The sequence below is a fragment of the Pyrgilauda ruficollis genome, unplaced genomic scaffold (assembly GCF_017590135.1).
Source record: "Pyrgilauda ruficollis isolate IOZ18807 unplaced genomic scaffold, ASM1759013v1 scaffold12, whole genome shotgun sequence".
Lineage (NCBI taxonomy): Eukaryota > Metazoa > Chordata > Aves > Passeriformes > Passeridae > Pyrgilauda > Pyrgilauda ruficollis.
The window spans coordinates 7898304-7913359 of NW_024510321.1; the positions used below are offsets into that span (position 1 = coordinate 7898304).

At 39.0% G+C, this 15056-nt stretch overlaps 1 protein-coding gene across 5 annotated transcripts in view; it reads right to left on the reverse strand.

Moving 5' to 3' along the window:
• Positions 1-1600: 1600 nt before the first annotated feature.
• The window catches only part of DIP2C (disco interacting protein 2 homolog C), a 309238-nt gene continuing 295782 nt past the window's right edge, over positions 1601-15056 (reverse strand). For all 5 annotated transcript variants that reach the window (XM_041487089.1, XM_041487097.1, XM_041487079.1 and 2 more), the window contains 5 exons: positions 13607-13664; positions 12561-12635; positions 11449-11623; positions 9429-9552; positions 1601-4755 (listed from right to left, as the gene is read on the reverse strand). In XM_041487089.1, coding sequence (XP_041343023.1) covers positions 4503-4755; positions 9429-9552; positions 11449-11623; positions 12561-12635; positions 13607-13664 — 685 coding nt within the window. In that variant the 3' untranslated portion in view covers positions 1601-4502. The remainder of the gene's footprint in view (positions 4756-9428; positions 9553-11448; positions 11624-12560; positions 12636-13606; positions 13665-15056) is intronic.

A 15056-nucleotide genomic window follows, 5' to 3' on the forward strand; every position in this document is an offset into this window, starting at 1 on the left:
TCAAATCTCAGCTTTAAAGCAAAAACTTCCAATTAAAAAAAATTTTAAAAAAGAAACAAAAGATTCAAAATCAGGGTTAGCTCTTGCCCTGGGGACAGAGGGGTCCATCCCCTTGGGATGACTCTTGTAGGCTGCACCTCTCCCCCACTGCCATCCCCCTCAAACCAGGAGTGTGGCCAGGCAAGAGCCACAGCTGGAATTGCCTCTCCAGGGATGCAGAGGGGTCTGTGGCCCAGCAGGGACTGTGAGAACCTGCACTGGAGAGAGCTCAAAACTCCCCCAAGCTCAGCTTTGCTCACAAGGCAACTTGTGAGAATTTGTTGTTGATCTCTGTGAACGCCCCTCCCTCCCTTGATAATAACAGTGCATAAAACAAATCTTTATGTTGAAAGCCAGAAAAAGAAAGCTGTATTGTCTTTTATCAGACTTTTTTCCAATTCTTACATTCTTAGTATCAATGTGATAATGAAGAAATTATGCTGTTCTTATCGTGCATGATTCTTCTAACCCTACAATTTTTTTTTGGTTGAGATTTCCCACCAGCTTTGCAGTGTTATAGCCACCTTTCACCAAAATAATTTTTAAAATGTGGAATTGAAATATTTTAACATTTTAAAAACCTTAATCACATTAACATAATAATCAATCCCCTTATTGCTTTAATGAAACAGTTTGTAAAATTGAATCAGGAACTGTTCTGCCATCCTCTTCCTTCTGCCGTCTCTAACTTGCTTTCTCCTTCCCACAATTTTTGGATCTCTCTCTGCTCAGGGCAATTGTGGATCCACACACAAACTGCCCCTACCTCTTGTGATAAGCAACCTGAAATCTGAGCCATCAGAGATGGGATTTTACACCCTGAATTTCCCAGATAGGACTCCAAAGACAGGAGGACTGAGAATTTCACCCCTTGAAATCGCATTTGGAGAATGAGAGCTGGGTCCAAACCTCTTCTCTGGGAATGCTGGTACTCAGCAGCTGGGAGCCAGCTCTGAAATCAAGATCTTTCTGGAAAAAGCCAATGGAAAGGGGCAGATCACATTTCCAAGATGACATTTCCATGGCCCAAGGCTGCTGAACCCATAGGGAGGTTCTGGCCCCACGTGTGTGAGTGACCAAGCTGTAACCCATGAACTTCCACTGGCAGAAAGCTCCATCAGAGCTGTAAAACCTGGGGCAGTAACTTCCTTAGGTGACTGATTAGCAGCATGTCAGTAGCAAGACCTTGCAACAAAAGTGATAAGTGACAAATTTGAGGAGTTTTACAGTACTAATGCTTGTTATTGCTTCTCACAAAATGTTACCAAGCTTACAATAATCTTTACACTTTCAGCAAAAATGTGAACAGTATATTTGAATATATTAAAAAGAATTAAAAAAACATTTCACAAAAAACATTTGTTGCCATATGAAAGTCTTTCAGCAATAAATGCCCACACCAGTATTTAAACATTGTTAAAAGTATAATGATTTGTACTAATAAATTATGCAACAAGAGAGGTAAACAAAATAAAATTACAGTATAGCTCTCCATGTTCCTCCACTGAGCATCCACAGCTCTCGGAAGCTCCATTTTAGATGACTAATTAAGAAACTGATATTTTCAGAGCAACAAAAATAAAAGCTTTTATTTGTTCATTTGAATATAAAACAGGCGTTATCACAGATGTACAAAGCGTACTGGTGGTTTAACATACAAGAAGGTTGCTGTCCTTTGCACATAAAAATTTTTGTTTGAATCTGTGATTGGCTGAGTTACATGAATTTCTCTAACCAGTCACCACACTCTATGAAATAACGCTGCTAACATTCAACTGATAAAAGGGACAGTCTTCCCTTGGGTAAAGTGTCAAGCAGGATTAAATATATATAATAAACAAGCACCATGAGGAATCTGCTCCTGTTTGATTAGTTTTGTGTTTAAATGTTCATTGTGTACCCTCTCTTTTTGTGCATGTGCATCGAGTTGATTACATGGTTTTGTCTGACTCCAAAAGCACAAGGTCACAAGACAAACATTTTATACATTCTCATGAATGGTTTATCTACAGTACAGTTTCTAATACAGAACAATCCTTCTTTATTGCTCAGTCTGATGGTGCTTAAATGTTTCCTTCCTTTTGCTTGCACAACAAAACCAGAAACTCAGTTTATCATTTCTCTTAACTCAGGATTTAACAACCACAGATGACAGGTTGCAGAAGAGAGCTGTTATTAACTGCGTTTCACAACTGCATTGCAGTTCTTTTAATCTCTACAAATGCAAAGTTGACTTCGTGAAGGTTAAAGTGATGCTTTGAACGACAGCGAGATTTGTTTTGCAGTACTGAGATCAGCGATAGCAGGACTTCACAAGTTAGTTCACACACTGCAATTATGTTTGTAATCAATCAACATCTTGTCTGAAACCTTACAACAACTTGCCATTAAGAACAGATTTTATTCTTTTTAGGGAGCAGAAAATGAATTTGACAAAGTATGGGATTGGTCTGCAGAGCAGGAATAGGGCTATTCACAGGACAGTGAGGGCGGAAAAGATGGCCTGAAAGAAAACGCGTCTGACGTGGCGAGATGCTCTGTACTGTACATGCAGACTAAAACGTCCCTACCTTTTAAAAAGATTTTTAACACCCAGCATTGAGACTCCCTTATACGTGATATAAACATGATAACATTTGCCCTGCAACAATCTTAGTCATGCATATCCGGTAATGAGAGCCAGCACATGAACGTCATTTGGGACAAATAAGAAAAGCATTCTTGGACTGCAGCTGGTAAATCCCACTCTTGATCACAAACAGGTCAATTCAGTTACAACCACATGAAGGAACGGGAAGGGTTTAAAAAAGGGGGCATGGGGGGCAGGGAAGACAACAGAACTGGGGAATCAAACCCCTCTTTTCTCCGAAGGTAGTAAAATGAAGGCAGCTGTGATGCATGTTTTCCTACTCTTCTCCCGTGATGGCCTCGGGCTGGAGACCACGGGACTCCTCGGCTCCTTAACCAGGCAGATGGGTTCCTCTGATGTTTTAATGCGTTCAGGGACTAGTTAGCAGATGCACGATCCGTGCCAAAGGGTGGTAGTGACTGTTCGCTCCTCTCCCTTAAGGAATAAATTAAAGACCATCGGAACAATCGTTTCCTGTAAATGTAAACTGGAAGCGTTGGCCACCGAGCTACGTGTCCTAGCTGAGAGGCAAATTGATAACTCTGTGCAAAAAACCCCAAAACTTTTCCTTATAGCAGTAAAAACACCAACTAAAACAATGAAAAAAATTGTGCAACAAAGTTCTGCAGCTAGACAACAGTGCTATTCCTCAACCTGCCTTTTCTAAGTCTAACAAGTGTATGCACATGCCAGCACGAATATTTATTGTTGCCTCCATGGCAAAGAAAAGAAAATTATTGTAGTGCATTTTTAGTCTTAAATTCATTCACTGCCTTAAAGGCAGCAATAATTCCACTTGCTGGTATCTAGAGGATTCTTTTCGACAGGGATACTTAGCAATCCAGGATTGCTTTTTTTCTTTTTCCAAAAAATTTGTGAGTAACATTTGATTATCTACAGTGGGAGACACCATGCAAGTGACAAGTACTGCATTTTAAACTTTAAAATCTTTTGTCATTAGTGAATTTATATTTCATATATATATATTTGATGTGATACTATCCACTCAAGATAATACAACACTTTGTTTTTTATATTAGCAAACATTTCAAGAATTTAATATTCTTGAATGTTTCTTCTCTTTTATACTTCTAAAGAGATCAAAATAAATTAAACGTTTTGTACATAATTACAGAAGAAGTAGTTAACTTATTTTATCTTTTTAGTTTAGTACAAAGATATTTGCAAGCTCATTGCCGAAATACACCTTATTTATAAATTTCTTCCATTCTAACGCTAACAGCAAAGGCTCTTTGGCCTTTGGGCTTTCAGCATCTCTGACAGAAAGCTGCAAAATTTCTAATTGAAAGGTGCTACTTTGGGTTTTCTCCTCGTACCACTACGTATTTTCCTAAGATGTGGGATCTAAAATGGCTTAAGTTAGTAATGGATCTGTATTCATCAGCCTTTTATGACATATTAAAACAAATGAAGGAAACAACTATTTGTATTAGTATGCAAATTGTTTTAAAAGAATCCATTTGGAGGGCAGAATAAAAAAAAAATCTACTTCAACTTACTTAATGTAAAATACAAAGCCACATTTACTCAAAAAGCAGTATTGTCCGATAAGCAAAAAAAAAAAAAAAGTTTAAAATGGGCTTTTCCAACACACTGAAGGGCCTTACCCCATAGTCCTTCTTTTCTAAAATTTAGTGGTAAAAGAAAACATTTCACATTATATTTCCTGCCAATCGTGACTGCTTTGAAAAGTCGTAATAGAAACAGTTCCATTCTGATGAGTGTCAGTATCTTATCTGCACACTTTTTTTAGTGGACACAAAAAAATTTTATACATCTATAGTAAAGTCTATGGAAGCTTTAAGGTACAAGACTACATGTTGTAGGCCACATAGATGGGATCTAGCTGGTCTGCCAAAAATCCATCTCGTAGGTGCATACGTTGTTTCTCTCCACGGGAGTTGATAGGAATTACACCAATGTCCACAACCACCACCACCCCTACAATCAGATAGTGTTCCTCCAGGACCACGTTGGTGACCAAAGGAACAAGGTCCAAAGCTTCTTGCTCAGATCCATCCAGCTCAACTACAACGACCAATAAATTTGTCCAGGTAAACACCGCACTGGAACAAAAGAAAATATAATATTAATAATGTTGTTTTTTTCACCCATTTCATTTTTTATCCCTTTTCTTGCACCTTGGTTACCTTTTGTTGGAGCTCCTGGGGCTCTTTCCCTGTGCTCAGGACAAAGTGTACACAGCAAGAGAGAACACGCTGCAGGCAGGGGCAGAACAGCCCCATGAGCTCTCTCGTTAATACTGTTATAATTTTAAGCATTAGACTGAACTTTAGAGAAACTTGCCTGTCCTGGAAGGAGGTAGTAAGAGAGCACGTGGTTCCCTCTGAAGCCAGGGAAGTGCCACAGCTCTGCTGTGTTCATGGAGTGATGTGTGTGTGGAGGTGCATCCACGGGGCTTTTTTGAAGAGCAGCCCAAAAAACCAAGGAGATTAAGAGAGCAGGCACCAAGAAGAACAGCAGGAGCATAGTCTGAGCTGAAAGGTCAGTGGGATAGCTCCTGCCAGGGCAGGGTGTGGAGCTCTGGGAAGGCACATGGCAGGCTGACAGGGGTGCCCAGGGAGGGGGCATCCTCCCCACGCCTGCTCGGCAAACACGGCTACGCGCCTTCGGGGCTGGGCTGGCTGCTGTCCAGGCAGGTCAGAGCTCAGCACAAAAAAGCTGCAATTCTTCTGGACCAATTGGTTTCCACAGAAGGAAGGCTGTGTCTCCATCTGTTTTATTTTGGCTGTTTTATTTCTGTTGGGTTTAAGGGGACAGGAGTTTTAGCATTCCTGATTAACAGTTGAAGCTGTCAAGGGAACACCATTATCTCCAGTATCTCCTCTTTGCTAAAAGAACTTTGTAAGACCCCAAAGTTTTGGTTAAGCCCTTGAGCCAAAGCAGGTAAATTTTGGGTTCTGCTACCTGGGATCATTTCTGGCTAAGGATAATGCATTTTTTCTTCCAAATATGGAGGCTGGGAGGGTGTCTAAGTCTGGCGTATGCTTCCACCCAGAGCAGTTTTACAGCTTCCCTCCATCCTCCTCCTCACATCTCCAGAGTCTCCAAAGACTCTTGCATCTCATGGGAGGTCAGCACAGCTGAGCCACAAAGAGCAATCTCATTCTTCCTTGCAGGTGTTTAAAACACTTCTTCCTCTAGCTTATCCCACACAATAAATAATAATATTCTACACATGTATGCCATTCATCAAGCCCTGTACTTTACTCGCCTTTACCTCATAAAATCAGGGGATAACTTCCCAGAACTGTCTTGAGCATAAGCATCTGAAAGTCACAATATATTATGTACATAAGCCATCTTCAAAAAGAGCTTCTTACCCTAAGGTCAATGCTTGATTGAGACAGAAGTGCACTGTTTTAGCCTCCTAAGACAGCTCTGAAAATCCATGTACTGTGGAAACATTATCTTATTTTGCCCAAAAATTAGCTATGAAAATGTGCTTTATGTTGATGCTTGACAGAATGGATTTTAGGAGAAAAGTACTTAAATCTTAAAAAAAAAAAAAAAAATCAGATCCTGCCAAAATAAGGTGTTTGATTCAATTCTTATGTGCTTATTGATCTGGAAAACTAATGAGCAGCCAAAGCAAGGATGAGAAGGCCCCTTTTAAATTAGTACTGCTGTGAAATGAATTTTCATTTGTAATTATATTTTCACAGACATTCTAGTAAGTTTTGATTGATGCTGAATATTAACAAAATGAAGTATCAATCTGCACAGGTGACCATCTCCAGAGAGGTCCTGGAATTTTTATTGGTTGCTGTACAAACACCTAAATTAGTATTATATATATTTTACCAAAAAAACCTGGGGAGTTTTCATTGAAATGTAAGTTGGCATTTAAAACCATGCCTGGAATACTGCTAGCCTGTTACTTGGGAAAGCAATTAATAGCAAGATTCGGGAGCAGGTGCCTAAAACATGGTTTAGAATAAATTATTTAGTCTGAATTCAGGAAACTGATTCCCAAAACTTTCATGAAGCTTCTATTAAGTCCTAAAATAAGTGATACTCCCAAGAAGCTTCAATTTAATTTAAAACTCTTTTCATATGTCATGGTCTAACTCACTGGTGATCACTGGAAGTAAAAGGAAATATTGCTCTTTCTGTTCTTACTGGTTGAGATGAAGGTACATTAGTCAGTGTGTCTGTCTTATGTATACATCAACTTTCTAGCCCTGATGAATAAAAAATCTCAAACCAAAAATCTAGGGACCAGGAAGGCTGACCTTTCCTTAAGAAATAATTGAGTCACAATAATCAAGTCACACCCAATAGATGCAAAACAGTCAATGCACTGAGCTGGGAATGGCCCCTCCTGCTGCTTCCACATCACCAAATGCTACAGGAAAAACAAGGAAGTTGTCAAAACACCTCCAGGGAAAGAAGCTCCTAATTGTTTTCTTCTCCAAATACCTTGTGTAGCTTTGTGTATATAAACCACTTCTAAGCAAATTCCAGGAAGCTCTGTTCTGTTCCTCTTTTGAGACTTTGACATTTAAATGAGTCAGCCATGTGCTTTAATTAAAACACATACATTAAAGCACATACCACAGTTTTTGGTATTAGAAACACTTTCAAAATGCAAAGTGTGTGTTTACATCACAAAACCAGATCGTGCCACTCTTTCACTGGTTATGTCTTAAGACACAGGAGGTCCAGAGTCAGAGGTTGTTGATTTTGCGCTAAAATTTCTTAAAAGACAGGAATAAATTTAAATGACCTTTCAGATCTGATCCTCAATGACAGAAGCTGCCCAGCAGGATCACATGTCAGTCAACAAATCCCTGAGTCCCTCAGTGGTGTCCAGTGTTACAGAATGAGCTGTGTTTCTCTGAGGGTGTTTTTACAATCTATCAGCTGGACAAACCCAGCACCTTCTGTGTGCAGCAGCAATTGATGCAGTTCAATCCTTACTGGGCCATTGTAACTGAAACAAGAAAAGAGGCTCATGCCCCTGTCCACAGAAAGGGATATACAAATGATAAATAAACTTAAAAAAAGAATTAGCTGGCCATTATTTTGTCAAGAGGTTTTTCACAAAGACAAAAGAATGGTCTCTAAGAGAAGCTGAAAAAGTTACATGACAGAAGTCAAGGACAGTCAGGATGAGGACTGTGAATGAAAATTCCATAATGGTTATCTGGCAGAGCATTGGTTTAGGAAAAGGCTGGGAACTGTGAGCAAACCAGACATTGTCACTCTGAATAACTGTGTGTCCCTTTTCTGCAGGGACCACATCTGAGACACATCTAATTCATCAACAATCTCTCTTTTTTAGGGAAAAACATCCCTGAAATACTGGCCTTAAATATTGGCCTTGGGCCAAAAGGTAGCAACATTACAGAGTGTTTTCTGAATTCTCACTCCTGTGCCTTGTACACTATCACCCAGCTACTGGAAAGAGTTAAGGTACTGAGAATTATCTGCATGTATTTCTTGCAGAAATTCAGTGGTGTCTTCCTCTGGTCATTCCAGCTTACCCACAACCCTTTTGCAGTTGCCACTTTTTCACTCAGGATTTCCATGTTTGTGGAACAAAAGGGATCCTGGAAGTGCTCTCAGCAATCTTGAAAGCAGGAACATAATTTAAGCATTTTTTGGTACTGAAACCCTGCAATTTCTGCAGTGTGATATGGCTGCTTTATTCACTGCCTGTGAGCTCATAATTTGAGGGGACACAAACCTCTGACAAACAGATACTGCTGAACACAGCAATTTATCAATCTATGGCCATCTTACAATAGAGCAGTCCTTAAACAGCTTGCTCTGAAAACTTTCCATCCACTGCTGGTACTGATCTGACATTTTCAAGGGGAATTTCATTACATTCATATGAATGAATTCTATATGAAGGCACAGAACCCAGTTCCCTGTGTAATGCCTGTCTGGCACAAGACCATTCCAGCAGTGATGATGCTCAAGGGAGGAGGCAATAAGGCAAAACCTCAGTTGCAGTCAGCCAAGCAACTAATTGTATTCATTTTAACTCATATTTAAGAAAAAAGCAAAGTCTTTTACTAAAGACCAGTTCAGCTGCTGTGCTTCATTCATTATTAAGCTTCCTGCTCCAGGCCACACCTCTGCAACCAGGACTGAAAAGAAAAATGCACTAAATTGCTCTGGCTATTGCAGCAGATTCATTTTGGTTGAAAGGTGAATAGCTGAGCTGTGGCTGTAGCAAAACAAAACAACTACCTGACTGAGTCTTCTGATGCAAGAATAATGAAAAGCAATTTGTGCTCATGTCAGCCTCAATAAATGATTTCCTGCTGTGTACATCTGAGGATGATACATTGATTAAGACAACATTATTATTAACTCATTGATTTACTGCTTCAATTTCCATTGTGACCTTGATTTGATCACTGCTTCATTTATTAATAACTAATTCAAAAATAACAGTGTGTTCACTAATAAAATTTATTAGTGTGTTCATTTATTTGAAATGTTTGCTTGGTTACTCTTAAAAAAATGAAAAAAAAAAAAGAATAAAGAAATACACTGAACAAACTTATCCAAAATCAGTCCTTTCTGATAAAATCTGTTTGTGCAGAGTTTCATCCTAAGAACACATTTGCAGCTGGGTTATAAATCCTGTGACCATCCCACCAGGCCATTTCCTGAATCAATTGCAATATCCAAGGAAAAACCCCAGACATTATAGATATTTCAGCTTTTTATAAGGGCCCTGGTGTTATATAACCCTTACCATTCTGTGATGCTCTTGTGTGCTCTAATGACAGAGGTTTCAATATCGATCGGGTGGTACCGCATCCCTCGCAGTTCCATGGCTTCATCTAATGCACCCACCACATAAAGTGCATCATGGCGTTCTGGAGGAAAGGGATTAAAAAAAAAAAAAATAAAGGGAAAGATTCTATTCTCCAGTACATTCAATTATAGAAATGTTCACATTAAGAATTAAGTAAAATAAGTACAACATAAGTTATCCTCGAATTTCTGAAACCCTGAAGTGATTTCCGACTAATGAGCATTTTCCATTACGGAAATGCAATGCAGAGCAAAAAACAGAAGAAAGGAAGGCAGAAACACTATTCCCATTTGAAAAAGACAAAAAGCAGAAATCTTTATCCAAAGACAATGGCAGAATTCCTGATTTTCTTCCAGGACAAGAAGAAAGGAAGGTAGAAACACTATTCCCATTTGAAAAAGACAAAAGCAGAAATCTTTATCCAAAGACAGTGTCAGAATTCCTGATTTTCTTCCAGATGGATGCAGAACAGATTCTTTTTGTTTAAGGCACTCTGAATAGACAATAGGTTCCTTGTTTCTCTCTGTTTTTTTCAAAAGGAAAGAATAGATTTGATCCTGACAGTGTGGCTGATGTTCTTCCAATTGATTTGAGATGGTCACTACAGATGCTTTTAATCTATTACAAAGGTATTTATCAATAAACTAAAAACATGCTATAGCTAGGTTGTAAATTTCTTATTCAAGTAACTTAAGCATAACACTTTTATAGCCCATATTTTTTACCTACAAGAAATAAATAAGGCTGAAATTACACTTTTTAAAAGATATTAGGCTGAAAATAAACAATTACATGCTAGTCATCAAAAATATTTGCTAACAGACTTAAAAGCAGATAACTGACAATTTTTGCATGGATTTGGGTAGTTGTGTAGTGGTATTGTAATGACAATATGAGGTCTACCTAATAAAGGGCTGAGAACTTTCTGCACTAGGAGCTAAAAGTAGGAGAATGGAGCAAGTCTTTGCTAGGAGAATACCCAAGCTATTTGACTGATTAAGTTGCAATATCCTCAGAGAATCCTGAATTTTCTCAGGGTTGGGCTATCATTATGAAATGAAAAAAGCCTGTGCAACCCAAAGTAAATCTCTTCAGAAGGTGCCTTTATAAGGTCATGGCACCAGGCCTAATCCACAGGGATTACTAAAATGTTTTCAGATTTTAGAATTCTTTCTTGGCTGAATGGCAGCTGTTCTACTGGCCCTGGGATCACTCCTGGAGGTGTTCACAGCACTGCTGGAAACCCTACCTGGCCAACAGCCTCCCCTGGCCAGCTCAGCCACTCGTGGCACTGTGCTCCTCAAAATCACAGAAAAATAGCATTTTCCCAAGCACAAACACCGTGTGCCTGGCAGCACTGGTTCACTTACATGTGCACAAGAGACAAGGAACATCATTAAAACAAGTAAGGGACTCCTGTACCTTCCTGACAGAAACCCAACCACCCTATAGCTTCTCTTGCAGGCTACTGCTTGTGTTACATTTCAGTACACAGCACTCTGGGGTAAAGACAGGAAAATCTGGGGAATGGACAGATCCTGTGATTAGGTTTTTAACAGAGCTGGTGGTCACAGGAGGGACAGGGCTCAGACTCTCACCAGGATTTTTCCACCTTCACAAATGCATTCCTGGGGATACAACTGCCAGAGCAAATGATGGCAGTTTCAGCTGTAATTCATATTTTTCCAGCTGAAGCACTGGGTATATTAAAAGTGCCAAAAGGTCACTGGTGGAGGGGATTTATAGTACATGAGGTACAGAAAAGGAAAAGCAACTATTTCAGTACGGAAATCTTGCCCTCTTATTTATTTTCTGATTATTTTAATTAAGGGTTTCTTTGCAGTTTTACAGGCTTCACAGATGGAGCATGTTAGGTACCACAGGGCCAGAGGGGCAGTGTCACCCTCCAAATAATTCAAATTATTTGCATAGACCTAGATGATGAGAAACCTCTTACCTCCATTTGCATCTGTGAGTTCTGTTCTTCTCAGGAACCCCAGATAACCAGTTCTTGCCCAAATAGTCTGTGTGTCTCCAAAGCTGAGTCTTGAGTTAAAATGATCTGATTGCAAAGATTCATCTCCATAGATGGTAAAATACCCACTGGCATTGTGAGTGCTGTGAACCCATATCTAAGTTAAAAGCAATTATACTGGTATTAATTAATGTAGCTTTTGAGAATGAAGCATTACTGAAAATTCTTGATGCAAATATTTTTAGTCATAGCTAGATAATACTAAAAATGTCTTTTAACACTGTTTCTGAACCCAAAACTGACCCAATTCTAGCACAGAGACCCCAATCTACTTTTGTTGAAGTTGCAAGGCAGCTCTGAGCCATGCCACGTCCCTCACTCCTGGTTCAGTGTATTTACCCCAGCAGAGCATCCTCCATGAACACCAGAGACACAGATTATTTTTAAAGGGTGAGGCCAGGGACCTTCACCTATGGAGAAGGATTCATTCCATCAAACTCGGAGCATCATGGAAGTTTTTACAATTTCAAATTAATGAACTCTTACAGAAACTCACAAATTAGACTGTAGTTTTAATTATGATCAAGCATGTTCTTCATTTTGTTAACTAGATTTTTAACTGCTTGAAAATAATATAATTTTTTTTCTTACTCTATAAACAAAAAATAAATTTGAAAAACATATAGTCTTGCTAAACTCAGCTAATGAGAGTACTTCAGTGCAGTGAAGCACAATGATTATGGAGAACAGCACGAGAAAACCATCTAGCTGAAATTAGACTAATCTATAAACTTACTTTTCACGTAAGCTTCCATCAGAATTAGCGACGCACCAAGTATAAAATACAGTGAGGAAAATCAGATTTTTTTTCATTTTTTAAACTTGAGGTATTACTACTTAGAAACAACTTACTAACAATTTCAATAATGACACAAATATCACAATCCACACTTTATAATGATCAGTAGAATTCACTGTTTTCTTAACTGGGCATTTGATAAGATGTATCATAGGAAATCATTAGCGTACACAACAATAGCTTTGTCTCTGGAATTTAGTTCAGAGCACACAAATTTCAGGTTCTCATGACTCACCTCTCCAAGATGAGAATCTCCTAAGGGTCCCTTTGTTTCTGGATTAGCAATAATGATACGTACTCCTGGAAGGATCTATTGAAAGAAAACATGAGGCAGTAAGAAAGCAGCTACCACCTTATGCAATTGTATGCTGATGCTTTGTCCCCAAAGAACCTTCATTACAAACTACAGGAAAACCTTAAAACTCCTTAAAAAGTTAAAGTAGACTTATAGTGCAAAAAAAAAAAAAAAATTGTTCATAGATATGATAAAATTCTAGGATAATATGACAAAACTGCTTCTCTTTTTGAACGCTGTTCCATCAATAAACCTCCTCAGAAATCAAATGTTCACCTGCAGAACAAAAGTCTGACCAAATGGCCCCTGTCTGTATGAGAATATATAGTAGGAATGGAAAACCCCAAGGAACCTTTGGCCTAAAACCAGGAGAAAGCCAGAGGCATCATGCAATCTCCCAGAATAATGACCTGCCAAAGCCCTCATGTAATGGACATTCAGCAGCTACAGAGGTGGATGTTGAGCCCTAGAATAGAAAAGGGAGCATCCTCTGAGCATGAATGTCTGCAAACTCTGGACAGAAAGGTTTAGATGAGCAGCCAGAGCACCAGAGCCTGCCCCTTTGTGCTCACCCTGTCCCCAGGGCCATGCCCCAGCAGGGACAGTCCCTCTGCAGGTGATCAGTACCATTGGTCATCTCAGACCAGCTCTCACTGCAGGTGGGTTCCACGTCGATGGCACTGCCTGCACCAGCGCCACATTTGTCAGCTGCCTCAAGAATGACATGTAGGGGATGAAAAACCTTCTTTTTGCATATAAGAAGGAATTGATTTCTGCATAAAAGAGCAAGGCCCAGGTTCTGAGAGAGTAGTAATGCATCAGTTACTGCCATCATGCTGCAACCCCAAGAGTAAAGGAAGGACATCAATCTGCACAGCTAATAACGCCTGCCCCAGTGCTACATTCATGTAAAAGTGAACAGAAATGGATATTTACTGAAAATATTGACCACAAAAGTTACACTTAAATCTTCTTTCAGTACTTACTTTCCCAGACTCCATGAGAGGCAAACTATGTGGAGATCCTCTTTCGACTAAACGAACTCTGTAAAATAATATGTATAATACATGGTTGCCTTTATTTGCTTTTCATTAACATTTATTTCTAAAAGGAATGATTAATGGTTGCAGAGTTTAATGTTATTTTTGGAAGAGTTGAAGCTTATATCCTGTTATGTGGAACATAATCAGACTCAATATGTAATATTAGTCAAAACTTACGGAGGGAAAATAATGAAAAAAAGATGTGTGTGAACTTTTTCTTAAATAATAAGTTCTTGAAATGTAGTTGGTGCCTTCTATTTGTTTCTGATAGACTTTTGTAAATGGAATTCCATGCACAGATTTATTCATGACAAGAGGGATCTAAAATATTGATTTCCCACAAGAACGTCATAAAAGCCAGGGCACAGACACAAAAGCATGTGAGCTGAGTGAGCAACCACATTCCACAAGTAGCTGACAGCTAAAATCAAAATCATATCAAAATAACTTATAACCTGGCCTCAGCTTCAAATCTGCATTTGCAATCTTTTAATTATTTTCAATGGACAGTGGATGATAAACATTTTAATATTACAAAAAATCATTTAATGAAAAATATTATTACTGCTGAGATCAGATCCATTCTCAGAGTCTGACTTTCTGGTCGTCTCTTCCTTTTTTAGATAATTTATTTCCCCACTAAGTGAACTGGAATGTTATCTCTCCTTCAGTGGTATCATGGTCTGGAAGGAAATTTCTCATTTAACCTTAGAAAAGTACTCAGCAGGTTAGAATGAAAGAACTCACAAGTTCTAAAACAGCTGATGATCTCAGCCAGTACACGGCAAATAAAATTTGGTAGCATCTACTTATTCCTGTATCCTAAGTAACTTAAAAGTTCTAACAACCATGGAAAACTTAAACTTCCCACTTTTGAACAATATCCATAATCCACTTAACCAAGCTCAATCTGGACTTGTGTCTGAAGAGCTGTTCTCTACCTCTTTCCTCCCCGCAAAAGCCAACCATGTAAAAGGTAAAGATGAAATATCAGAAGACAAGAAAACAGACAGGAGCAGATGGGTGGAGACCTGGATCCCATTAAGCAGAGCATAAAACTGAGTCTGTTAGGAGCAGTCACAATAGATCTTTTTCAGACTGTTTTGAGGTCTTTTTATAGACAGAGCATCACAGTGCTCAGTTTGGGAAAGGAGGGTTGAGACAAGGAGAGACCTCAGCTAGAGGTCCCTTTGGAGAACAAAGCTTTGGCAAGTTCAGACCCTAAGCAGAAAGGAGATGGAAAAAGATCTTTCTCTCTCTTTTTTTTTCTTCTTTCCCCTATTTCTTTACTCCAAGAGTCTTCTATAAAAGGTGAGACTGTTGAGGTCAAGGGAGGAATAGTGAATAGTGTTTTATCTGCAGTTCTGGGAAGTTTCTCAACCTTGATGAATGG